Source organism: Megascapheus bottae, chromosome 2, assembly GCF_031878675.1.
Source record: "Megascapheus bottae isolate mThoBot1 chromosome 2, mThoBot2.hap1, whole genome shotgun sequence".
Classification (NCBI taxonomy): Eukaryota; Metazoa; Chordata; class Mammalia; order Rodentia; family Geomyidae; genus Megascapheus; species Megascapheus bottae.
Window position 1 is genome coordinate 47986222 of NC_143510.1, and position 25535 is coordinate 48011756.

Genomic DNA, 25535 nt, shown 5'->3' on the forward strand with positions numbered 1-25535 from the left:
ATTTGCCCACAGTGGCTTATACCTATAAGCTTACTACTCAGGAGGCTGAAACCAGGATCTTGGTTCAAAACCTGAAGTGGAGTTGTAGCTCAGAGTGGTAGAGCACTAGCCTTGAGCAAAAAAAGCTTAGGGATGGCACCCAGGCACTGAGTTCAACAACAACAAAAACAACCAGAACCAACAAAAAAAGTTAAAACTGGGAAAAAACTGGCCAGGAAGCAGCCTTGTGGGACCATGGAAATATTCTGTGTCTCCTCAGGTGTTAATAGAGGTTTGCCTTAAATGGATTGATTTCTAAACCTAAAAATCTAATAAATGGCACCTGAATTTTGTAATTGAAGGGAACAATAACCAGGAAAAATATTGAAATACGTTTAAAATGATGTTTAACATAGATTTAAATAATTTAAATGTTTAAAATTTTTAAATTGAAATATTTAATTCAAATATTTAAGAATGTAGAATATAGAATTACTGGCATGGCTCCAGTAATAGAGTGCCTACCTAGCAAACTTGAAGTCCTTATTTCAAATGCAGTACCAGAAAAAGAAAGCTTTTCTAATATTGCATTTTTAATATTTAGAGAAGCTGCTCGAGAATGTCGAAGGAAGAAGAAAGAATATGTGAAATGCCTGGAAAACCGAGTTGCAGTCCTGGAAAATCAAAATAAAACTCTAATAGAAGAGTTAAAAACTTTGAAGGATCTTTATTCTCATAAGAGTGTTTGATTATTAAGTATTTTTGTGGACTTGTCTAAAAATTAGATGAATTTTTTTAGTGGAGTTTTAAAATTAAAAGGTCAAAAGTGAAGCTAATTTTTATTTAGGCTTTTGCAATGCAAAGGTAAATAAATGTCTAGTGCAGAGATCTGGTTACAGGATAGAGTGGAAAAGGACCTTAAGGAAGCTGCCGGCCCCATGGGAGCTTGCATGAATTATACATACTCAGGAAGTCCGCCGTGAACCTCCAACAGCTTACCTTTTCTTGAGAATAATAGTTGTCGATCCAAAAATGGCAGATAGGAAATTTGGTAGATTTAATCAGTATTCCCTATAAGTTTGCATTTCTTGCTATCTTCTGAAATTTAACCTTTTACAGTTGTATGGGGTAATGTATTTTATTTCTACCAGTAAATTCCGAATTAGAAATGTGAAAGTTTCCCAAATCCATTACTCAGTATGTAAATTATGTGTTCTAATTATGTATACATGTTCTATTGTTGGTTTGTTGGCCAAGGGGGTTTTTGAGACTAGATGAACCAACTTTGAGGTCTTGTCCTAGAAAGCTTCTAAGGTACAATGAATGGAGTGTGGTGATTTTGTAACTTTTTATCACAATGGAAAGAGAACTGTTTAAAAGTGACATTTTTAAATAGTTGGTTGTTTTTGTTTGTTTTTTTTTTTTTTGCTTACTCTGGTAAGGGTGATTTTTTTTTTTACAGATATATAATAAACAGGTTCTTTGATTCTGTATCCTGTATACACCATTGAATATCCATTACTTATTCTGTTGTGCTTTAATAGAATGAAATGTTTACAAAAGCCCTGAAAATACTATTTTTACAAAAACCTTTTGAAGATGCATACCAAAGTTTTTCCAAGAAGATTTTATAATCAATATAAGGTTTATCAGGTTCTAAAATAGTACAGTTATTAAGGCCATTTTGTTAGACACTATTTTGTAGCATAGTGAGTGGTACCTTTATAAGAGAAGTGACTGCCAATATATTTTTATAGCTAATCTTTATAAATTCTAATGTTGAGTTTTTTAATGATTGTTTAAAATGTTTATATAGTTTCATTTGAAAAAATTGCATCTCCAAGTACCTTTTGTATTATGCAAAGTGAGTTTTCAGATTGGCCAATATTTGAGTTGTAAGTTTTACATGCAGTTTATTGGAAACTTCAAAATGTGGTTAGTAGACCAGTGTTTAACTTCTGTATTCTAATTTGTGTACACTTTGAAACTGTACTGCAGAATTGCTCTTTATACAGTAATGTTCCATGTCTATGAAATTAAAGGACATTTGATAAAATTAAGTTTGTTGAATGTAAAATATAATACATGATATGAGTGACATTTGTGTTAATTATAAAGTATAAAATTGTACTAAAATGAGGATAAATTTACATTCTGGTCCACACTTGTAAAGAAGGATACATTTTTTGATTCAGTGTGAGTCATTTGCAATAAATTAAGATTTCTGTTGCAGAAGTGCTTAGCTTAGGATATTGTTCAAGAGCCTTTTATATAGAAATGTTTACATTGCAAATTTGAAATTGATCCTCCTGATGAAATTTTTCATTAAAAGGATCTCTTTAAAATGAAATTCCACTGACTTGGCAGTAGTTTATGAAAAATAGAAAAAACATGGATCACTTAAAATAACTTCGGTTACTTGTGTCAAATCAAAAACTCAAGTTGGTGGCCCATTACACCCAAAGACTACATAGGGAGGCTTGGGGCACACTTTGGGGTATTCTGGGTCACTAGCATTTGAGGCACTGAGAACTAGGCTAGATATTTGTAGACCTGCACTGCCCCTTCCACTCTTACTCTACAAAGCTTTGCTCACTAGGGAATTACCTATGCAAACGATGACAGGCCTAGGTACACTGACAGCACTAAAATACGGGCTTCTACATTACTTTCCTGGATGATTTTCTAATTGAAACCAGTGTGGAAACCTATTTTTTTTTTTCTGAAGAATTACATTTTTGCTGGGCACTAGTGGCTCATGCCTGTAATCCTAGCTGCTCAGGAGGCTGAAATCTCAGTGAGGATCATGGTTCAAAACCAGCATGAACAGGAATGTCTCTGAGGCTCTTAATCTCCAATTAACCACCAAAAAAGTCTGAAGTAGAGCTGAGCCTCAAGTGGTAAATGCTAGCAAAAAACATGTTCAAGGACAGAACCCAGGTCTTGAGGTTGTATTTGAAAGTTGGAAAAGCTGGGTCGGGTGGGTTCTGAATTCAAACCTCAGTATTACCAACAACATGAAAGAACCACTGAGGTTGTGGTCCAGAAACTGTTTTAGAGGACTTGGCAGGAATCAAGCTGTGGTTTAAGAGGAGGTTTGAAACAGTTAACTGCCCCATTGCAGAAGGCTTTGCTGCCCTCCAAATTGGCATGATTCAAAGTGTGTTTTCTCCAATAAATAAATGGCTTTCAACTTGTAAATGGTAGACATCTCCATGTAAATCCAACTGTTTTAGATGCAAGCTTATGTCTGCACATAGTATATGCACTTGGTGGATGTTAAGCTGATTATGCACTGAATGCTTACTGTGGACCAAGAATGAAGGTAAGGTTAGGATAAAGTCATCTAATTTGCTGATTTTTGGGGGGAGATCATGGGGCTTGAACTCTGCCGAGGCATTGTGTCTGAGCTCTTCAGCTCAAGGCTACCAGCCTACCCTTGAACCAAACCCCACTTCCCATTTTCTAGAGGTTAATTGAAAATATCAGGTCCTTTTATGTCTGGGCTGGCTTTGAACCTCAGCCTCCTGAGTAGCTAGGATTACAGGCATGAGTCACTGTGCCCGGTTTTTTTTTGTTTTTTTTTTTTTAACTGAGAACTCGGCCTCATGCTGCCTCTTAGCTTTTTAGCTCAAGGCTAGGGCGCTACCACAGCTCCACTCCTGCATTTTTTTGCTGGTCATTTGACTCATACAGACTCCTACACAGGCTAGCTTTGATTTATGATCCTTAAATCAGCCTCCTGAGGATTACAGGTGTGAGTCAGGACAGGTGGTGGTGGTGGTGGTAGTTGTGGGGCTTGAATTCAGTGCACTATCTATGGGCTTTTTGTGAAAGGTTCATGTTCTATCACTGAGTCACAGCTGCACTTGAAGTTTTTTGTTTGTTGTTTTGTTTGTTGCTGTTTAGAGATGAGTCTCAGATTTTTCAGTCTAGGCTAGGTTTGAACCACAATCCTCAGATCTTAGCCTCCTAAGTAGGATTACAGGTGTGAGCTACATGGCTCTTTGAGCTAATTTTTGCAGAATGCCTTTTATAAGCCAAACATTCATTACGAGGGAAGGGAAGATAAAGCAAGCAGTATACCAGCAGAGGAAGAACTTCATTCCGAGTACATCACTGAGGTTACATGAGCATTAATTACCAGGAATCTTAGTGCCAGGCATAGTGACACACAACTGTAATCTTAGAACTCAGGAAGTGAGGTTAATTAAGAGTTCAAGGCCTGGGCCTCAAATCCTTGTCTAAAAACAAAAACTATTCAATGTAATATTGACTGCATCCATCCCAATACACACATTCCATAGCACTAATATAATTTATGCTTACTCTTCATATAGTTAAATGACACAGCTAACTATGAATAATAACTATATATAGTACTGCATAGCTTTTACTCAAAGCTAGGCAGTAAATACAGCAAAACTAACATTAGCCCTCGGTCTGATCCACCTCAGTCTGGTTTTAGTCCTGAGAATACATCTCATTTCTTGTGCTTTTCTAAGCCTCTTCATAAATGGCTAGGCAAATACTTTATCACTTGAATTTGATCCACCTTGTTTATCTATGGTATCAGAGATATTTTTACTTTGTATTACACAAACCTGATTTTAAAAGTTTCTTCTTCAATTGACCACTAGATGGCACCTGTATTTTTAAACAATGTAAACAATGGCTAGAAATGGGTATGTCAAATCTTAGTACAGCCAATGTTAAGCTTCAAAAACAATAAACACTTCCTTAGATATGGCAGGGCATTTTTTTTTCTTTTTGTACAAGTCCTGGTGCTTGAACCCAGGGCCTAGATGCTATCACTGAGCTTTTCTTTTGCTCAAGGTTAATGCTACTACCACATGAGCCACAGCTCCACATTGATTTTTGCTGGGTGTTGGTTAATTGGAGCTAATTTTAGCCTCCTGAGTAGCTAGGATTACAAGCATGAGCCACCTGCACCTGACTTAGCAAGGATTTTATTTTATTTATTTATTTTTTATTTATTTATTTTTGCCAGTCCTGAGCCAGTCCTGGTTCAGCAAGGAATTTTTAATAACAATTTTTAGTATGGGGCCAGGAGTTTGGCCTAGTAGTAGAATGCTTGCCTAGCATGCACGAAGACCCAGGTTCGATTCCTTGGTGCCCCACATACATAGCAAAAAGCCAGAAGTGGTGCTGAGGCTCAAGTGGTAGAGCTCTAGCCTTGAGAAAGTCCAAGGACAGTGCTCAGGCTCTGAGCTCAAGCCCAGGACTGGCCAAAAAAAAAGAATTTTTAGTAAGAAGGCCATACAACTTCTCTTTATTGCAGTCAGAAGTAAATAAGCAAATACATCTTTTATGAATTGACTTTCAAAATACTGTCACAGGTAAACAACAATATTCTGTTTGTGAAAAGTACAAAAGAGCCCTTGTATTTTCATTCTATAATTTTCTAGAAGTGTCAGTAAAAAAAAAATTACTTATCAATCCAACACCACAAGAAGAGAAGGGGTGGGGGAAGCAAATAGATGGAAAAATAGCCCAAAATAAGATGGCAGAGTTCAGGGACTGCACCCAGGCCCAGAGTTCAAACTCCACAACAGATGGGGCAGAAAGATGGCAGAAACCAATATATGTATCAGCAATCATAATAAACAAATGAACTGGGTATTTTACTTGGAAGACACAGATTGTCAGGTTGAATTAGGAAATAAAATCTTAGGCCAGGCACCAGTGGCTTATGCCTGTAATCCTACCTACTCAGAAGGCTGAGATCTGAGTATCATAATTCCAAGCCAACTGGGGCAGGAAAGTCCATGTAACTATCTCCAATAAAATACTCAGAAAAAGCCAAAGGAACTGTGGCTCAAGCAAAGAAAAAAAAATGTTAAGTCTTAAAAAAAAACCTTGTAAAAGCATGAAAAAAAAAAAAGTCAGATACTAGCCAGAAGAAATACAGACCTCCAAGCAAAAATCCAGTGCTTAGAACAAGTAAGAACACTCCTGAAACTAAATTCCTCTGCCCCAGCAATAAGGATTTTCTTGGGGTTACTTTGAAGAGCCAGACTGAGATTATTTCAGTGAGACTACTTCATTATACACACCTCCTGTCTCCGCCCCCCATACATGCACCCTGGTCTTACCTTCTTTTTCCTTTAGCAGTACTGGGGATCAAATCCAAAGAGAGCCTTGAGAATGCTTGGCAAGCCTACCACTAACCACCTACCACCATCATCACCACCACCACCACCACCACCATCACGCATGCTTCTCTACCAACTTGTTTTCATGGCACAAGTGGGGATTGCTTGTCCTATTTAAACCTAAAGCTTAAGCCAGTACACCAAAGGTGCCCAGTAAAGACTGGGCTACATTCCAAACATAGCACGGGCAAGTGGGAATCCACAGCCAAGAAGCAGGAAAGAGGATCAGTGAGTACAAAATCACTAAAAAGAACAGGAAGAGTATCAGATTCTGGCCCAACCCAACTAACAGGATTCTTTGTGGAGCCAGGCCAGGGTGATCAGACATCATTTAGGAGCCTCCTCAGATATCAAGGGGTGGAAATTTCTGAATAGACTTGGCAGTGTTCTTGCTAGAAAGGGATTTTATAAGGAACTGCACACCTTGTCTAGGAGAAAATACAACGTTTGGTCAAGCAAACAATGTTGGTTGCCCACCCCGGTGAAACTCTTGGCCAGTTTTTGGTTCAAGTTATGGTCTTTCTGCCAGGTTGCTTATTGAGCAGGTGTGTCTAGTTTCCTGGATACAATCACATACTTCGATTTGTTCTGATGAACAATCATGTTATTGTCCTCAACTAAAGTGCAGCTGCCACTGTGTAGTATAGACATGAAGGAAATAGCTACTTGTTCAATGGCTTGATGAATCGGGGTCACTTACTTGTGTCTCTTGCTCTTCTATGGTGGCTGGAGTGTCAAAAGCAAGGGCAAGGGTGTGTGTGTGTGTGTGTGTCAAAAGCAAGGGTGTGTGTGTGTGTGTGTGTGTGTGTGCGTGCGTGCGTGTGTGTGTGTGTGTGTGTGTGTGTTGCGGTTCCTGTCTCTGATTGTTACGGGGTTCGGCTGCGTCTAGGTGTTCCGGGCAAGCTCGAGTCTAATGTACCTCCCTCCACAGCTATGCGCTGCAGGCCCAACGGCCCGGCCTTGGCTCAGGCTTCTCCGTCTCGGCACTGCCTGCCTGGCGTCAAGGAGCCTTCCTGGCCCTCCAGAGGTGAGCTAGCCGCTCCCCGGGAGTCCAGCCCCACACTCAGGGGGCTTCTGCCCCGTAAGTGGGAGCCGACCCAGGATCCTCATCCGGGTACCTCGCCTGGGCCGGGTCTTCCGGTGGCGCCACCCAAGTCTGCGCCATCTTGCCCCTGCGATCACCAAGATGGGGCTGAGGCTGCTGAGTGCCTGGCTGCTGGTGGGGAGCGCCCTCCTGTACCGCGAGCACCACTCGCCCTCGGGGAGGCAAGGGCTCAGGCCCCCGCAGGAGCAGCATGGCCTGGGGCCCAGGGCGGCACACAGGAAGCACCGCGGGCCGAAGGAGGACTGGGCCACAAAGGGCAGTGTTCCTCATCCCTGACCTCCCGGGTCCCCTTCTGCCCCTCTGGCTCCCCTTCCTCTCCAGCCCCCCTGTGCAGCCCCCGCCGGCCCCTCCTCGTCCCCCACACCCTTACACCTGCCATGACGACCTGAGAACATGTGTGGGTTTGTGGATGAACGGACGGCGGGCGAGCAGTGGAGAGGCCTTACTTCAACGACTGAACTAGCCAAGAGGAGAAGCGCTTCACCCCCACGCCCATGCTGCTTACACGCACGGGCGCGCGCACACACACACGCACGCACACACACACACAGGACAATACAACGGAGCTGCATCCCCTACCCCTAAGTTTAGGTACTGAGGTTTGAACTTTGGGCCTAGCATTCTTGCTAGTGTTCCATCACTTAAGCTGCACCCAGGACTTTCCTGCCTGGGTTGGCTTCAAATCTTGATCCTCAGATCTCAGCCTGATCATAGGCAGGGGCTACCAGCTAGTCTCAGACTCTTAATTCACCACCCACAAAGGAACAATAGGGAAGCCTGTCAAATAAATAAGTATCTTTCAAAATTTGAGCATGCCCGAGGTTTCCAGACTGCTTCATCAGTCTTTAATTTAAAAAAGTTTTAGCTGGTCATAGTGGCTCAAGTCTGTAATCCTAGCTACTCAGGAGGCTGAGATCTGAAGATCCAGGTTCAAAACCAGCCCCAGCACTGAAGACAGTGAGACTCTTATCTCCAATTAACCACTAGAAAACCGGAAGCAGAAGTGGTACTGTGGCTCAAGGGGTAGGATGGTAGCCTTCAGCAGAAGGGCTCAGAGATAGGGTTCAAGTCCCATGACCAACAAAAAAAAAAAAATTGAGCCAATAATAGGGTTTCAACTCAAGGCCTTGTACATTCTACTTGAACCACATCTCTACTTCTGGCTTTGTGCTAATTAGATGTAAAAGTTTCTCAGATGTCTGCACATTCTGGCTTCTAAACACAGGCCTCAGATCTCAGCCTTGGGAGTGGCTAAGGTTTCAGGTGTGAGCTACCAGTGGCCAGTGCTTCATTAGCTTTTACTAAAGGAATTTAAACAATTATCCTAATGTATTCAGATGCAGCAGTAACATACAATGTACATGCTCCGATCAAATAACATATTTTTTTTAAATTTTCAGATTGTGGAAGGGCTCCGCTTAGGCATGTGGTGGAAGGATCTCGAATAATTGGGGGCACAGAAGCTCAAGTCGGTGCTTGGCCATGGATAATTAGCCTGCAGGTTCAAAGTGGCAATCTCCTTGCTCACATCTGTGGGGGGAGCCTAGTGAGAGACAGGTGGGTCCTCACAGCTGCCCACTGCACTAACGACGCTAGGTATGTACTGGAATATGATTCCTATTTTATCCTTACGGGATTAACAGTCAAGTGGCAAAGATCTATTTGACTCCAACTGTTTTCAGTTAAGCCATATGCTTGCAAGTAACTAATGCCTTATCGAGTGTTGTAGTTGTTGAATTTTTCATTTTGTAAAGTCCAAGCCTGAGATTTAACTTGTTTATCTGATGCTTTGCCCATGGGCAGGCGGGCGGACGGGCAGGCAAGTGGGCAGGCGGGCACTCTAACAACTAAGCTACAACTCTAACACTAATTGTTGAATCATTAAAGCAGAAGTTGGTGACCTTTTTCTATCAAGATAGTAAATACAGGAGCTGGGAGTTTGGCCTAGTGTTTGTCTAGCATGAAGCCCTGGGTTTTATTCCTCAGCACCACATACATAGAAAAAGCCAGAAAAGGTACTGTGGCTCAAGTGGTAAAGCTCTAGCCTTAAAAAAGCCCAAGGATAGTGCCCTAAAAAGCCTGAATGTTTTTCTATTTTTATATATAAATATGAATGGATTTCATCAGTAACTGAAAAATGTTTAATTTTTTTCCCAAGCATTTAGAAATGTGAGGCTGGGTATGTAGCTCACTGCACGCCTATTTGCCTAGCATGTACAAGGCAAGAGAGGAGGAGAGGAGGAGAGGAGAGGGAGGGAAGGGGGAGGGAGAGGGAGGGAGGGAGGGAGGGAGGGAGAGAGAGAAAGGGGGACAGGGAGAAAGAGAGGAAAGAGAGAGAGACAGAAGAGAGAGAGAGGAGAGAGGAGAGAGCGAGCAAAAACAAAAACTGTCAGAGGAGTGTGGTTCAAGTGGCAAAGTGCTTGTTTCGCATGCATAAGGCCCCTGGTTCAATCTCTAACATCTACTGCATAAAAGAAAGAATGAGACCAAAGTCCATTAGTTTGTACAATTAAAATACACTTTTTTTCTGCCAATCTTTGGGCTTGATCTCAGGGCCTGGGCACTGTCCTTGAGCTTTTCCAAGGCTAGCACTCTGCCACTTGAACCCACAGCACCACTTCCAGGTTTTTGTGCGTATGTGGTACTAGGAATTGAGCCCAGGGTTTTGTGCATGCTAGACGAGCACTTTACCAGTAAGCCACACTATTGGCCCCATACATTAAATTTTTAAATATGAAAAACGTTTTTATTCAGCCCAAAATGAAAGCAAGAAATGGGCTATATTTGGCTGTCACAGTTAAGGCTCGGAAGAAAAGATCTGTTCCATCTACACTGACCTGTAAAGTCTCATCTGCAGCCTGAGTTCTGTGACCAAAATGAGTACAGATCAACTTCATAAAAATCCACTCTTCTCAGAGATTAAGAATATTGACTTGAAATGTGTAATATCCAGTATCTACAGGGAACTCAAGAAACTAATGCCCCCCAAACCCAACAAACCATTCACTAAATGGGCAAGGACACTAAAGAGAGACTTATCAAAAGAAGAGGTTAAAATGTCAGAAAAGCATATGAGAAAATGCTCATCATCCATGGTCATAAAGGAAATGCAAATAAAAACAACCCTAAGATGCCACCTTACCCCAATAAGAATGGCCAAGATTTTGAACTCAGACAATGACGAATGCTGGCGGGGTTGCAGAGATAAAGGAACACTACTGCACTGCTGGTGAGATTGTAAGCAAGTTCAGCTTCCAGAAAGCAGTGTGGAGGTTTCTTAAGGAACTGAAAATAGACCTTCCCTACGATCCCGGGCATCTATCCTGAACATCATAACCCAAGATATGATAAGGACACCTGCTCAGCTATGTTCATCTCTGCACTATTCACAATAGCCAGGTGAGGGAAACAAATCCAGATGCCCTTACTGCAGATGAATGGATACAGAAAATGTGGTCTATATATACAATGGAATTCTACATAGCCAACAGACAAGATAAAATAATGGCACTTGCAGGGAAGTGGATGAATCTAGAGCAAATTATATTGAGTGAGATAAGTCAAGACCAAAGGAACAAAAGGTACATGGTATCCTTAATATGTGGCTATTAGATCCAAACAGTACAAGAGCGAGGACTCGTTATTTGCGTACCCAATGCTATGGACATGGTACTGGAAACAAACACAACTACATAGACATAAGAATCTATGACTCTATAGACATGTTTTATTACATAGATTAATATGTATCTATGACATACAAACCCTAAAATCTAAGTGCCAGTGATTGTATCTAGAGATTCCCTTCTTGAATACTTGTTTGTTAAATATGTCATTTGAAATAGGATGTAAAAATCAATGTTAATACATTCTTTATTTAAAAAAAAAAGAATATTCACTGGAAGCCAGGCACGGTGGATCTTGCCAGTGATCCTACCTACTCCAGAGGCTGACATCGGAGGATCAGGGTTCAAAGCTTACTCCAATTAACCATTCAGAAAACAGGAAGCAGCACTTTGGCTCAAGGAGTATCTCAGTAGCCTTGAGCTGAAGAGCTCAGGGACAACACCCAGGCCCAGAGTTCAAATGCCACAACCGACCAAAAAAAATATATTGACTTGAGCCAATATTTGTTCATGCTGATAATGGTAGCTGCTCAGGATGCTAAGACCTGAGGATCATTGTTGGAAGCTAGCTCCAGCAGGAAAGTCCAAGTGACTTTTTTTTTTTTTTTAATGGGGCTTGGGGCTTGAACTCCACCTGGGCACTGTCCTTGAGCTCTTCAGCTCAAGGCTACCACCCTGCCCCTTGGCATTGTCCCTGAACCCTTCAGCTCAAGGCTACTGCCCTACTCTTGAGCCAAGCCCCACTTCCCTTTTTCTAGAAGTTAATTGGAGATAAGAATCTCAGGTCCTTTTGTGCCTGGGCTGGCTCTGAACTTTGATCCTCAGATCTCAGCTTCCTGTGGAGCTAGGAATACAGGAGTGAGCCACCTCGCCCAGCTCCATGTGACTCTTATCTCCAAAAAACTACTCCAGAAAAGCCACAAGTGGCCCTGTAGCTCAAGTGATAGAGTGCTAGCCTTGAGCACAAAGCAGATCCGGCCCTTAGTTTAAGCTCCAGGACCATCAAAAGAATATTGACTTAAACACACTCCTAATTAGAATTTTTGCTTTCTTTCAGAGACCCTTTAATGTGGAGAGCCGTGATTGGAACCAATGATATATACAGCAACAGTCCACACAGCAAGAGGATAAAAATTACAGCAATCATTATCCATCCAAACTTCATTATGGATACGTTCATGAATGATATTGCACTTTTTCATTTAAAAAAAGCTGTCAAGTATAATGACTACATTCAACCTATTTGTCTACCTTTTGGTGTTTTCCAAAAACTAGACCAAAACACAAAATGTTTTGTAAGTGGCTGGGGAAGAACAAAAGAAGAAGGTAATTTTGTCCACACCTATCTTCCTGATTATTGATAGGGGAAGATTAATTCTTCATGAATGCTAGGCAAGCACACTACCACTGAGCCACATTCCCAGCCTGGTTTAATCCTTGTACCCGTTTCTTTTTCAACCTTTTCCTTTTCTTTTTTGGCACTGGTATAGGGGCTTGATTTCAGGGCCTGATAAATTGGAGATAAGATTTCACAAAGTTTTCTGCTCAGGATAGCTTCAAATCATGATCCTCAGATGTCAGTCTCCTGAGTAGCTAGGATTCCAGGCATGAGCCACCAGTACCCAACTTTTAACATTATTTGGGGGTTTTTTGATACAGAGAATTTAATCTGCTGCTTTGTATATGGTTGGTAGGTATAGGTTTCCTTGCCCCTCTTTTTTTTTTTTCCCCCTAGGGCTTGAAATCAGGGCCTAGGCACTGTCCTTGGACACTTTTTGCTCAAGGCAAGTGTTCTGCCACTTGAGCCACAGCACCACTTCTGCCTTTTTCTATGTAGGTGGTACCAAGAAATCGAACGGGGGCCTTCGTGCATGCTAGGCGAGCACTCTGCACTAGGCTATGCTCCTGGCCCTCCTCTCTTTTTTAAAAAGGTGAAATAGAGTGTCCAGAAAGACTTAGGTGTTTTTATTTTTAGATGGGAGTATGGAAGGAAAATATTTGACCAAATCGGAAGAATAAAGTCTGAAAAATTACAAATTAAATGTCTGTATTTAAAACAGTTTAAAAGAACATTATAGTAAACTCACAGAAAGAAGTAAAAATAGCAAATACAAAGTTATAAAACAGAACCAATAAGGCAAAAATCCAATTCTTAGAAAAATCAACAAAAAAACCATGAGAGAGAGAGAGAGGGAGGGAGGGAGGGAGGGAGAGAGGGAGAGAGAGAGAGAGAGAGAGAGGGGGGGGGGAAGAGAGAGGGAGGGAGGCAGGGAGGGAGGGAGGGAGGGAGGGAGGGAGAGGGAGAGAGAGGAAGAAAGAGAGGGAGAGAAAGAGGGAGGGAGGGAGGGAGGGAGAGAGAGAGAGAGAGAGAGAGAGAGAGAGAGAGAGAGAGAGAGAGAGAGAGAGAGAGAGAGAGACAATGTGTACAGATATAAATAAGATCAAAACATACATTGAAAAAAACTCCCTAGGGATCAAACTCAGGAATTCAGGACCTTATGTGTGCCTATAACTCCTTTTAAAAATGGTATGCTTAGGCTAGAGAAGTGGCACAAGGGTGTTAGCACACTTGGGTATTAGCAAGTACAAAGCCCTGAGTTCAAACCTGGTACTGGCAGAAAAAAGAAAAGAAAAAAATAAAAAACTCACACCATAACTGTCACAGGTTATTTGAATCTTTTTTTTTTTTTTGGTCGGTCATGGGACTTGAACTCTGGCCCTGGGTGGTAGCCTTGAGCTGAAGAGCTGAGGGACATCACCTTACCCCTTAGCCACAGTGCCACTTCCTATTTGGATCTTTTATAAGTACTTCCAAAAAATCCAATATGAGGAAACACACCTCAATTCAGTATATATGAACCAAAACAATTCTAATGTCTAAACCAAGCAACTATAGTACAAGAAAGGCCAGCATCGAAAGTACAGACATTCCACGCAGATTATTAAATTATCAAGTATGTCATAAATTTATCCTAACTAGCAGTTTTCCAGAAATTTGAGGGCAATTTAATATTGGAATTCTGCACAATAATGAAAGCATTTAAGAGATTCAAAAGCTAAATTGTTAAAATAAAAATGTAGAAATATCCCATAATATGATATTAAATGAAATAAGGCAGCTACAAAAGGCTGTAGGTGTTATGATTGTGCTTACATGATGCCCCCAGGGTCAAATCATGGGCAGACTGTGAGTGGCTGGGGAGGATGTGTCTAACTGATATAGCTGAGATGGGGCAGGAGGAAGGAGGGAAAGATTGCTATAAACTCATTAAACACCGTAAACCACTGCCCACATTCCAGAATACTGTACTAGCTTCTTGTTGCATTGTTGTTTTAACAGGTAATGGAACCCATGTTTTACAGGAAGCAAAAGTACATTACATGTCTCGAACAATATGTAATTCTGACAGCGGTTATGCAGGAATCATTCCTGACACTTCCTTTTGTGCAGGTGATGAAGATGGAGCCTTTGACACTTGCAGGGTAAGGTATTTTCTAAATGGAGAAGGTAATTGAAAAGACCTTTGCTTACTTTCAGGTAATCTGAATCATAATGATATGATTTTTTATTTATCTTTTGGTCAGTCATGGGGCTTGAACTCTGGGCCTGGGCGCTGTCCCTGAGCTCTTCAGCTCAAGGCTGCCATCCTACCCCCTGAGCCACAGCGCCACTTCCTGTTTTCTACTGGTTAATTGGAAGTAAGAGTTTCACAGTCCTTAGTGCCCGGGGTTGGCTTTGAACCTCGATCCTCAGATCTTAGCCTCCTGACTAGCTAGGATTTACAGGCATGAGCTACGACACCCAGCTACAGCAATATTCTTAACCTTTTTTTTTTTTTTTTCTGGTGCTGGGCTTGAATTCAGGGCCCTGGTGCTACTCCCGAGCCTCTTTGTACCCAAGGTTAATACTCTACCACTTGAGCCACAGCACCACGTCCAGTTTTTTGAGTAGTTTATTGGAGATAAAGAGTCTCAAGGACTTTTTCTGTCTAGGCTGGTTTCCAACTGTGAGTAGTTAGGATTATAGGCGTGAGCCACTGACACAGGATTTTGTTTCTTTTTCTTTTTTTGGTTGTGGGGCTTGAACTCTGGGCCTGGATGTTGTCCTTGAGTTCTTCAGTTCTTCACAGTACCACTTCTGGTTATCTGATGGTTAATTGCACAGGCTGGCTTTGAACTATGATACTCAGATCTTGGCCTCCTGAGTAGCTAGAATTACAGGTAAGCCACCAGCGCAGGCTTGTGTTTTTTTTGTTCTGTGTTTATATTTCTCTCTCCCTTAGAAATTCTACTTAAGAATAATTCCATCAGTGGCCATAGGGAGTACAAACCAAGCCAGGAGATGCCTTCTTGCACTCACAAACATGGCTGCAGAATGTGGAGAAACTGGGACTCTCAGATGCTGCTTGTGGAAATACAACTTGACAATTTTTTTTTTCAGTCCTGAGGACTTGAACTCAAGGCCTGGGCACTGTCCTTGGACACTTTTGTCTCTGAGCTCTTTTCAGCTCAAGGCTATCACCCTACCCCTTGGGCCATGGTGCCACTGCTGTTTTCTGGTGATTAACTGGAGATAAGAGTTTCATGGACCTTTCAGTGCCCAGACTGGCTTTGAATCATGATCCTCAGATGTTAGCCTCCTAAGTAGCTAGGATTACAGGCATGACCACTGCACCTCTGCTGGACACTTTGCTCAAGGCTAGCAATCTGCCACTTGAGCCACTTCTGGCTTATTCTGAGTATGTGGTACCAAGGAATCAAACCCTTGGCTTCATGAATGCTAGGTGAGCACTCTACCACTAGGCTATGCTCCCAGCCACAACTTGGCAAATTTTTGAAATGTTATACACCAACTCCTCCCTCTCCTTTTCTGTCTCCATGTTAGGACTGAACCTAGGCTCTTGCACATGCCAAACACACCCTCCACCACTGAACAGACTCCTTTTCTTCTGCCCTGTGCCTCTTCCATATCTAACTGCCCTGAACTTTCCACAGTACTCCATATTCTCATCTTTTTTTTTTTGTGGCCAGTCCTGGGTCTTGAACTCAGGACCTGGGTATTATCTCTGGGCTTCCTCAAGGCTAGACCTCTACCATTTGGGCCACAGCATCACTTCTGGCTTTTTCTGTGTATGTGGTACAGAGCAATCAAACCCAGAGCTTTGTGCATGCTAGGTGGCACTTTACCACTAGGCCACGCTCTGGGCCCTTTGATTAGTTTTTATTTTAGCAATATAAGGCTTATATTTCCTATGTTTTTCCCTTAAAAATCTTGATGAAGTTGGACATTGGTGGCTCATGATTATAATCCTAGCTACTCTGGAGGCTGAGATCTGAGGATCACAATTTGAAGCCAGTCTGGTCAGAATGTGTGTGAGACTCCAATCAACTACTACATCTGAAAGTGGAGTTGTGGCTCAAGTAATAGAGCTCTAGGCTTGAACATCAAAGCTCAGTGACAGTGCCCAGGCCATGAGTTCAAGCTCTAAGAGTGGTACACACACATACACAGATACAAAACCTTGATGAGTAAAATAGTAAAGAATCCTGTCTCTGAACTGGAAGTATGGCTGCAGTAGGGTACCAGCCATGAGTGGAGAAAAACAGAATCCAGTTCAACTGAACTGCATTCCTGGACACAACATCAAAATTTATTATTCAGTATTATTCAGTGCCTACCCAACCCTGAACTGTAAACACTTAGAAACAGGTCTTAATAGCCCGGTGTGGTGGCTCTTGTCTGTAATCCTAGCCACTCAGAAGGCTGAGATCTGAGGATCAAGGTTCCAAGCCTGCCCTGGCACAAAAGGCTTGGCTCAAGGGTAGGGTGGTAGCCTTGAGCTGAATAGCTCAGGGACATTGCCCAGGCTGAGTTTAAGCCCAATGACTCACACACTCACACACACACACACACACACACACACACACACACACAGCCTTAAGCCTTTAAGCAGGGAAATAAATACCTTAGTATCATTGACTACACTATGAAATTCTTTATGGTCTTATGTAGACAGAGGCTTCTCTATCTATAGTACTATTGAGTTCCTATTTCTCTCATTTTCCTGCACCAACCAGGGCAAACACTTGAAAAGATTCCATCTTTGTAAGATCCCAATTTGCTTGTCTCTAGCTAACAAACCATGCACATACCTGAATTTTTCTGTGTTATTTTTAAATTACCCTTTCAAAGCTGGGCTCTGGTGGCTCACACCTGTAATCCTAGCTACTCAGAAAGCTGAGCTCATCTGAGCATCACTGTTCAAAGTCTGCCAAGACAAGAAAATCTGTGAAAATCTTACCTTCAAAAAGAAAGACAGGCTGGCCAGGAGTTTGGCCTAGTGGTTAAAGTGCTTGCCTAACATGCATGAAGACCCGGGTTCGATTCCTCGGTATTACATACATAGAAAAAAGCTGGAAGTGATGCTGAGGCTCACGTGATAGAGCTCTAGCCTTGAGAAAATCCAAGGACAGTGCTCAGGCCCTGAGCTCAAGCCCAGGACTGGCTAAAAAAAAGAAAGAAAGAAAGACAGACAGACAGACAGACAAACAGAAAGATAGAAAGAAAGAGAAAGAAAATCAGAAGTGGAGCTGTAGCTCAAGTAGTAGAGTGTTTTGAGCCAGAAAACAAACAACCCAAGAATGCTAAGGGACAGTGCCTAAACCGAGTTCAAGCCTGAGTACTAACACAATAAGCAAATCCAAAGAATTTCACTATAGTGTTCTACTTCAAAACGATGCAGAAAAGCTTCTTCACCAGTTACACAGCTCCTCCAACAGCTGGACAGGCTGCGTTTCTCCTGCTTAACTAAAGATCTATTGATCTTCTACAGCATTGCATTCACATGCTGAGGGGGTAGAACCCTATGGATAGGGAGTCTTTCTACCAAGACACCATCTGTCCCCCTGGACTTCCTACCCTGGACTTAATTTTGTTATTAAAGTCTAGCTAGCTATTGTGTGAGATAAAAATCTGTTATCATTAGGGGGATAAATAAAATGAACATGTAAATATCTGTTTAAATAATTTATCCAGCTGTATTTCTACCTAAATAGTGCTGGAGGTAACTAACACTATCTTGGGACTCTTTTGATAGGGAGACAGCGGTGGCCCATTAATGTGCTACTTACCAGAATACAAGAGGTTTTTTGTCATGGGAATTACCAGTTATGGACATGGATGTGGCCGAAGGTATTTTCCTGGTATCTACTGCGGGCCATCCTTCTACCAACAGTGGCTGACACAGCAGTTCTCCCAGGCAAGCACTCAAGACACACTTCAGATGTTTGTACTGTTAGGGTCTATCATCTTTCTAATGGCAACATGAAGACATTCTGAACGTTTTGCTATTTTTATTTTATGTGGTGTCCCCTTTTCTACATAATGAAAATATTTATTCTTTTCTAGCAATTAATTGCTTACTTTAGATGTCTCATGCGAATATCATTTAGAAAAAAACATTAGATATACTATGATAAATTTGTCACTTTGGTCTCCTTCAGAGCTTGATGGTTTTACTTTATAATCATAACTATGTATTTGGAATACTTTCCTAGAGTTTATGTGACATATTCAGTTAAAATGTATTTTATGCAAATAAATGAGAATTATGAGTTTATTATCAAAATGAAATTGTTCAAAGGAGGGCTCAGCATCCCTACAGAGACCGCTGGAGAGCCTTGGTGGAGAGCCCTCCTCCTGGGCTGAAAGGGTGTGCTTTACCCTCGAGAACTAACATTCTCCTCGCCCAGCCTGCGTGCCCTAGATCTGGGAGGAGCCCAGGGAAGGAGGGTGCGGATCCTCCCCCACAAGCCCACCTTGGCTCAAGTCCCGCCTCCTGGCGGGAAGGACACAGCAGGCGACCCCGTGCTCCCCTGGGGACAGGTGCCCCCTACCCATGGGCGCCAGCTGGGACCCCTCCTCTCCTGGTGTGGGTCCTCCTTTCTGCCACGCACCTGTGTAACTGGAAAAGTCAAAACCCTCTTTTTTCAGAAAAGCCCCAGGTTCTTATTGCACGAATGGAGTGCACTGTTCACACTCACTGTCCACCTGGGGACCTCCGCCTCACTCCTGGAGAGCCCCCACCCCCGCCAGGCCTGCATTCTCTAAGTGAAAACTGTCTCTGCCAAGCGTCCTTCTTCTGGTGAGCTTTGCCCTCTCTTCCCTCTCCCAAAATCCCATAATGGGAGCAGTTAGACAGCATGCTCAAAACAAACCTACCCTTTTTGTCTTTGGGACTGGCCACCAAGCTTCACCAAAATTGTCTTCAAAGGCTTTCTGGTTATTTTGGTTGGTGTCACCATTTTTTTTCTTTTGTTTTGCTTTTGCCAGTTTTGGGGCTTGAATTCAGGGCCTGGGCACTGTCCTTAGACTTTGTCAAGGATATTGCTGTACCACTTGAGCCACGGCACCACTTCAGGCATTTTCTGTGAATGTGGTACTGAGGAATCAAACCCAGGACTTCATCTATGATGAGCTCTACCACTAAGCCACACTCTCAGCCCCAATTACCCATTTTTCTACCATTGACCCTGTGGTTCTATCATACAGTAAGCAAAAACATCTTTTGCCATTTTACCAGTGGAATTCCAAAAAAATAAAAATAAATAAATAAAATGACAGCTAACAGCTAGGTTTCATTTTTTAAAAACCTAAGCTTGCCTTAAAACGTTTGTGAGAGTATGGGTATGGGTGTGTGTGTAAGTGTGTGAACAGGGTCAAAGTAATCTCATTGTGATACATGAGAAGTCATCATGGTGTAAAAATTTTTTGCTTGTAGGCTACAATTGTAAAGGAGAAAAAAGTCTGTAGTTGTAAAGGGAGAAATATTTATTGACAGAAGTAGTAAAAGGAGTGAGACCCAGACCCATTCCTAGCTTGATGTGATGGAAAATACCAGAAAGAAGAAATATAAAGAGGAAAGAAGAAATATAAAGAGGAAAGAATGCCTTCGTATGGGCGGGGAGTTTGGTCTAGTGGTAGAGTGCTTGCCTAGCATGCATGAAGACCAGGATTCAATTTCTTGGTACCACATACATAGAAAAAAGCCAAAAGTGGTGCGGTGGCACAAGTGGTAGAGCACTAGCCTTGAGAAAACCCAAGGACAGTGCTCAGATCCTGAGTTCAAGGCAAAAAGAAAGCTTGGGAAAGGAATTTAATATAAAAAAAATGGTTTCCTCTGGATATGGATTTGGAAAGAATTGTCTTAAAATGTTTGTTCCAAAATAGAAAACAGGAAGAAGACAACCCCAGAAAGTTCGACTATGTAGCAGATAGATGGGTTGAGCATGTCTTAAAAGATACCGCTTACCGGTACAGTTGGTATGTAATTAACTTGGCTGTGATTTATACTGAAAACTAGCATCTCATTTATGTCCACCTATAAAAACAACTGTTTGTGTAAACCAAAGTTCACTTAAGTATTTATGTAAGGTCCTTCAAGGGAACCTTTTAGCTCAAATGCCATTTTTCTCTGCTTAATCTGTACACTGCCTTGGATATAGAGTGAAAAAGTCACTAACTCCTCCATTCTTTGTTGTAATCACAAAGGCTTCTGACACCTACAATGTCTGAACCTCAATTTGTATCCTAAAGAGTTATGCAATTAAGAATAACTATATTTCTATTTGATCTGCATTTTGCTTTAATTGGAAATAAAAAGGAGTTTTTGTGGCAACGACTCATTTGATCTGAGGACTGCAGTTCAAAGCCAGCCTGGGCAGAACAATCCTTGAGACTTCATCTCTCAATTAACCAGCAAAAAGCCAGGCTAGAAGCATGACTCAAGAGACCCTCATCTCTAACCAGCAAAATCCTGGAAGTGGAGTTGTGGTTCAAAGTGGTAGAGTGCTAGCCTTGAGCAGAAGTGCTCAGGGACAGTGCCCAGGCCTCAAGTTCAATCCCTGTAACAACAAAAGAGATGCCAACTGGGAAAAGCCATTATGGGAAAAGCCATACTAGCAACAAGCACCTAAATTCATGGGACAAAAGCTAGTCCTAGTGTGCGTGACTTTGGGTGGGGGTGGGTTATGTTACAACTTAAGTGCAGTTGCCCTTTCAAAATTAACCAGAGCCAGGAGATTACAAAAATTTAAAAAGTTAATAAACTTGCCCATCTAATGTCTGAGAAGTATAAATGGAGCATGGGTCATTCTGAGAACTGCAGGTATGTCATAGACTGCAGGCATGTTATAGGAAATCCCTATCCTTTACCCCTGATTGTTAAGGTGCTTGGATTTCCTGACTGTCCCCCTAGTTAATCTCTAATGAACCCTAAGTGCCCTCCTTTTAGTTAACCCACAAATGGCTTGTTTTGCTTCTGTAAACACAGTTTGTTAATCCCATACCAAGAGGCACCTGCCTTGATGTGGCCTTTGCCTTTAAAGGGTTTATGCTAACATTTGCACTGCAGGTTCTTTGGGACACTAGTTTGCAATTGCCAGCTTTTTTTTTTTCCCTCCAGTCCTGGGGCTTGAACTCAGGACCTGAGCACTGTCCTTGAGCTTTCTCAAAGCTAGAAGTCTACCACTTGAGCCACAGCACCACTTTTGGCTTTTTCTATGTATATGGTACTGAGGAATCAAATCCAGGGCTTTATTGAGTGGTAGGCGAGCACTGCTGGCCCCAGCACCAGCTTTCTGATAAAGACTCCTGATTCCACCTCTTAAAAGTTTGGCTTCTCTGTATCTTGCTGATTGAATTTCAGTATAACAGCAGGCCCTGATATTAAGTCCCAGGACCATCACACACACACACACACACACACACACACACACACACACACACACACACACACACACACACACACACACACACACACACACACACACACACACACACACACACACACACACACACACACACACACACACACACACACACACACACACACACACACACACACACACACACACCAATCCTCCAACAAACAGACAGACATTTTTCAGGTCAACATTTGGTATTAGATCTTACCCTAATACTAAAGCCAGAGAAGTCTACTACGAAAAAAAAACGGATAGATCAATAAATATAGATGCAAGATTTCTCAACAAAATGCTACCATACCAAATCCAACATCACAATGAAAAGATCATACTCCATGACCAAGTGGAATTTATCCCAGGGAAGCACGAATGTCAAGAAATCAACAATAATCTTATGCACCATTATTTACAGAAGACTGAAAAAAAAAATCATGACCATTTCAAAGCTGTCCCTAAAAAAGGCATGATTAGAACATTAGAACTGCCTCATCATAATAAAGTCATAAATAAAAATCCTGCAATAAGGCCAGGTACAGTGTGCATTCCTGTTATTCTAGCTACACAGCAGGGTGAGATCAGGATTATGGTTTCAGGCCAGCCTGGACAAGACTGGGCAGATGCTCTTCCTGAGACTGGTTCCTTTCTGGGTTGTCATTCCACTCGCCTACCTTCTCAATGTCATGAACTGCCAGTGTTTTCAAACACAGTTTAAAAACTAGGACTTACATTTGAAAGAGGGGAGGCTCAAAAACTGAGTTTTGCTGATCTGAGAGCTCAACCCAGATTGTGTAGCTGAGAATTCTGGTTACTTCCTTAGCTTAAAAAGAAAAGAAAGCTTGGGCTAGAAGGGATAGTGGGGAGGATAAAGTGAGCCGGGAGGTGGAAGGCAGTTAAAATAAAGGAGGGCCTGGCAGGCAGTTTGTGTTTGTTTTGCTTTAACCAGGCTCCATCCAACACTTCTCCGGTTTGTAAAGAACTGGAGAGGACACTGGGGTGGGGTGAAATTACCAGGCACTAATAAAAAGTAAGCAGAGTCTCCAAACTGTGAGAAGGAGAATCAGGAGGAGATTTGGATTGCAATCCATTTCCCTTTTAAGGAAAGGCTTTTTCACTCCGCCTAGCGAAAACTATGCGAGGAGCCCAGGACTCAGCCCCGGTCTATCGGAAGCGGCTCTGGGCCAAAGCAGCGCTCGGGGCCCAGCCGGCTCCGCCCTGCACCGATTGGCTCTTCGGTCTCGGGCTCTGCCAGTTATGCTTTCCTCGGTCGCTGATTGGCTCTGGGAAGCGGCCCGAAATCCGCCTCCGGGATTAAAAGCGGCTCCAGATGCTGCTGGGATGTTTCGGGAGTTGGCGGTGTGCGTCCCCTCCGCCTGAGACATGGCGCTCGCCATCTTGGTCCTGCGGCTGGTGGTCCACCTCGTGGCCTTCCCCGTGCACCTCCTCAACTTCCTGGGCGTGTGGAACTGGATGTGCAGGAAATGGTTCCCCTTCTTCTTGTCGCGGTTCTCGGTGATGTACAACACCCAGATGGCCGGCCGGAAGCAGGAGCTGTTCGAGCACCTGCAGGAGTTCGCGGGGTCGTCGGGGAAACTCTGCCTGCTGGAGCTGGGCTGCGGCACGGGGACCAACTTCAAGTTCTACCCGCCCGGGTGCAGGGTGACCTGCGTCGACCCCAACCCCAACTTCGAGAAGTTCTTGTTCAGGAGCATCGCGGAGAGCCGCCACCTGCAGTTCGAGCGCTTCGTGGTGGCGGCTGGGGAGGACATGCGGGAGGTGGAGGACGGCTCCGTGGACGTGGTGGTCTGCACGCTGGTGCTGTGCTCCGTGCAGAACCAAGAGCAGATCCTCCGGGAGGTGCGCCGAGTGCTGCGGCCGGTGAGTGACAGGGGCCGGGGGACGGGGGGGGGGGACTCTGGGGGAGGGCGCCACCGCCCACTGCCCTCCCCAGCTAGAGGACAAGCCCGCCCTCTTCGGCTGGATTCCACCAGAAAAGATGCTGTGCAACTTAAGGAATCGAAGACTAGAGGAGGAACCAGCAGAGGGAAGGGTGTGAGTACACAAAAATTGAAAACTACTGCTGGAAAAAAACAAAGGTAAAACTCATCCAACAGTAAAAGCAGGGACTCCAGTGCAATGCCCATGTGCCTCTAATCATACAAAATAATATTTATTGAAATAAACTGTAGGAAAGGACAACAAGGTTTTTTCCTTTGCTGATGTTTTCTTCATCTTGTCTGATCATTTATCTGACTGGGGGCGGGCACAGAAATGCAGGGACAAAGGATGAACAGATTCTTAAGTGGTTCTAGACACTGTGTTGAAAATAAACTTGTGCTTGGGGGTGGGAGGGAAAAACTGAGGGAGAAGGGTGACATTGTATAAAAACAAATGTACACTTTGCTTGACTTTTGTAATTGTAACCCCTCTGTACATCACCTTTATAAAATTTTTTTCTTTTAAAGAGTCAAAACAGTAGGACCCTGGGAGTATAGCCTAGGGGTAGAGAGCTCGCCTCGCATGCACAAAGCCATGGGTTTGAAGCTTTGGTAGCACATACTCAGGAAACGCTGAAAGTGGTGCTGTGGCTCAAATGGCAAAGTGTTAGACTTCAGCAGAAAGCGTCCAAGGACAGTGCCCAGAACCGGGGGAAAAATATGGGCTGGGAGTTTGGCCTAGTGGTAGAGTGCTTGCCTAGCATGCACGAAGACCAGGGTTTGATTCCTCAGTAACACCTCCATAGAAAAAAGCCAGAAGCGGTACTGAGGCTCAAGTGGTAGAGCTCTAGCCTTGAGAAAGTCCAAGGACAGTGCTCATGCCCTGAGCTCAAGCCCCATGGCTGGCAATAATAATTATAATAATAATAACAATAATAATAACAACAACAACAGCAGGGTCCCAGTGGCTCCTATCTGTTAATCCTAGCCTTCACAGGAGGCTAAGAAAAAAGAGGCTATTGGACACTAGCCATTGGAGGCTAACTTGGGCAGGAAAGACCATGAATCTCATATCCAATTAACCATTAAGCAGCATAAAACTAGCTGTGGCTCAAATAGTAGAGCCCTAGTCTTGAACAAAACAAGCCCAGGGACAGGTCTGGGAGTGTGGCCTAGTAGTAGAGGGCTTGCCTAGCATGCACAAAGCCCTGGGTTCCATTCCTTGGTACCACATACACAGAAAAAGCCAGAAGTGGTACTGTGGCTCAAGTGGTAGAGTGCTAGCCTTGAGAAAGCACAAGGACAGGGCCCAGGCCCTGAATTCAAGCCCCAGGACTGGAAACAACAACAAAAAAAGCTCAGGGATAGTGCCCAGGCCTTGAGTTCAAGCCTTAGCACTGGCACAAAAATAAAATAAACACTTGGAAGAATGTTTGATAAGGCTAGACAAAGGTTAACTCTCCTCATGCTAATGATTACTAATAAGATTGCTGACATTTTTGTCTGTCTGTGCTGGTCCTGCCCAGGATAGCTATAAACTGTGATCCTCAGATCTCAGCCCCCTGAGTGGCAAGGATTACAGGAGTGAGCCATCAACACCCAGATTGCTGACAGTTTTTAAAATATCAATAAGAAAAACAAGAAAGATAATCAATATACAGAAGCCAAAATACCAATTATAACCAGTTACATACTATGATGCTCAGATTGTGGCTAAAGTAAGGTACCATTTTTACCTATTCACTCACAGTGTGGGAATGGATTTGGGAAACTGAATATCCTACACACTGGAGGAGATACCTTCTGAAGGATTTTTTTTTTTTGAAGGATTCTTTAGTAACATCAAAGCTTCAGGCAAACATATTCCTTTATCCTGTAAAAATGTATCCTACAACCATAAATGTGTCCTTATGTCAAGACATTTGTTTAAGTAGTATTTACATTAGTACAA

The 25535-nt window shown here is 42.9% G+C and overlaps 3 protein-coding genes across 9 annotated transcripts in view; all 3 read left to right on the plus strand.

Annotated features, from left to right (window-relative positions):
• Positions 1-2329, plus strand: part of Atf1 (activating transcription factor 1) — a 30667-nt gene extending 28338 nt beyond the window's left edge. For all 5 annotated transcript variants that reach the window (XM_090325698.1, XM_090325705.1, XM_090325683.1 and 2 more), the window contains one exon: positions 584-2329. In XM_090325698.1, the coding sequence (XP_090181824.1) occupies positions 584-728 (145 nt within the window). In that variant the 3' untranslated portion in view covers positions 729-2329. The remainder of the gene's footprint in view (positions 1-583) is intronic.
• Positions 2330-7052: 4723 nt separating this feature from the next.
• Tmprss12 (transmembrane serine protease 12) lies at positions 7053-18748 on the plus strand. Of its 2 annotated transcripts, none has more exons than XM_090325728.1 (5): positions 7053-7182; positions 8661-8856; positions 11944-12212; positions 14227-14369; positions 17984-18748. In XM_090325728.1, exons 1-5 carry the CDS (start codon positions 7089-7091, stop codon positions 18212-18214), a joined length of 933 nt encoding a protein of 310 aa, XP_090181854.1. In that variant the 5' UTR covers positions 7053-7088; the 3' UTR covers positions 18215-18748. The 2 variants fall into 2 exon arrangements, with proteins under 2 accessions (XP_090181854.1, XP_090181848.1); XM_090325722.1 differs by lacking the exon at positions 7053-7182 and adding an exon at positions 7311-7516.
• A 4126-nt stretch (positions 18749-22874) lies between these two features.
• LOC150066830 (HIG1 domain family member 1C) overlaps positions 22875-25535 on the plus strand; it is a 48282-nt gene continuing 45621 nt past the window's right edge. The window contains exon 1 of one of the 2 annotated variants that reach the window (XM_090325757.1): positions 22875-23525. In XM_090325757.1, the coding sequence (XP_090181883.1) occupies positions 23028-23525 (498 nt within the window). In that variant the 5' untranslated portion in view covers positions 22875-23027. The remainder of the gene's footprint in view (positions 23526-25535) is intronic. The other variant, XM_090325735.1, reaches the window with a different exon arrangement.

What these genes read in the sequence shown, in the direction of transcription:
- Tmprss12 (XM_090325722.1), top strand. Translation starts at nt 7,342, where the DNA reads ATGGGGCTGAGGCTGCTGAGTGCCTGGCTGCTGGTGGGGAGCGCCCTC. An exon ending in GGGAAGAACAAAAGAAGAAG is followed by an intron (nt 12,213 to 14,226) that starts GTAATTTTGTCC and finishes TTGTTTTAACAG; the next exon opens with GTAATGGAACCCATGTTTTA. An exon ending in GAGCCTTTGACACTTGCAGG is followed by an intron (nt 14,370 to 17,983) that starts GTAAGGTATTTT and finishes CTCTTTTGATAG; the next exon opens with GGAGACAGCGGTGGCCCATT.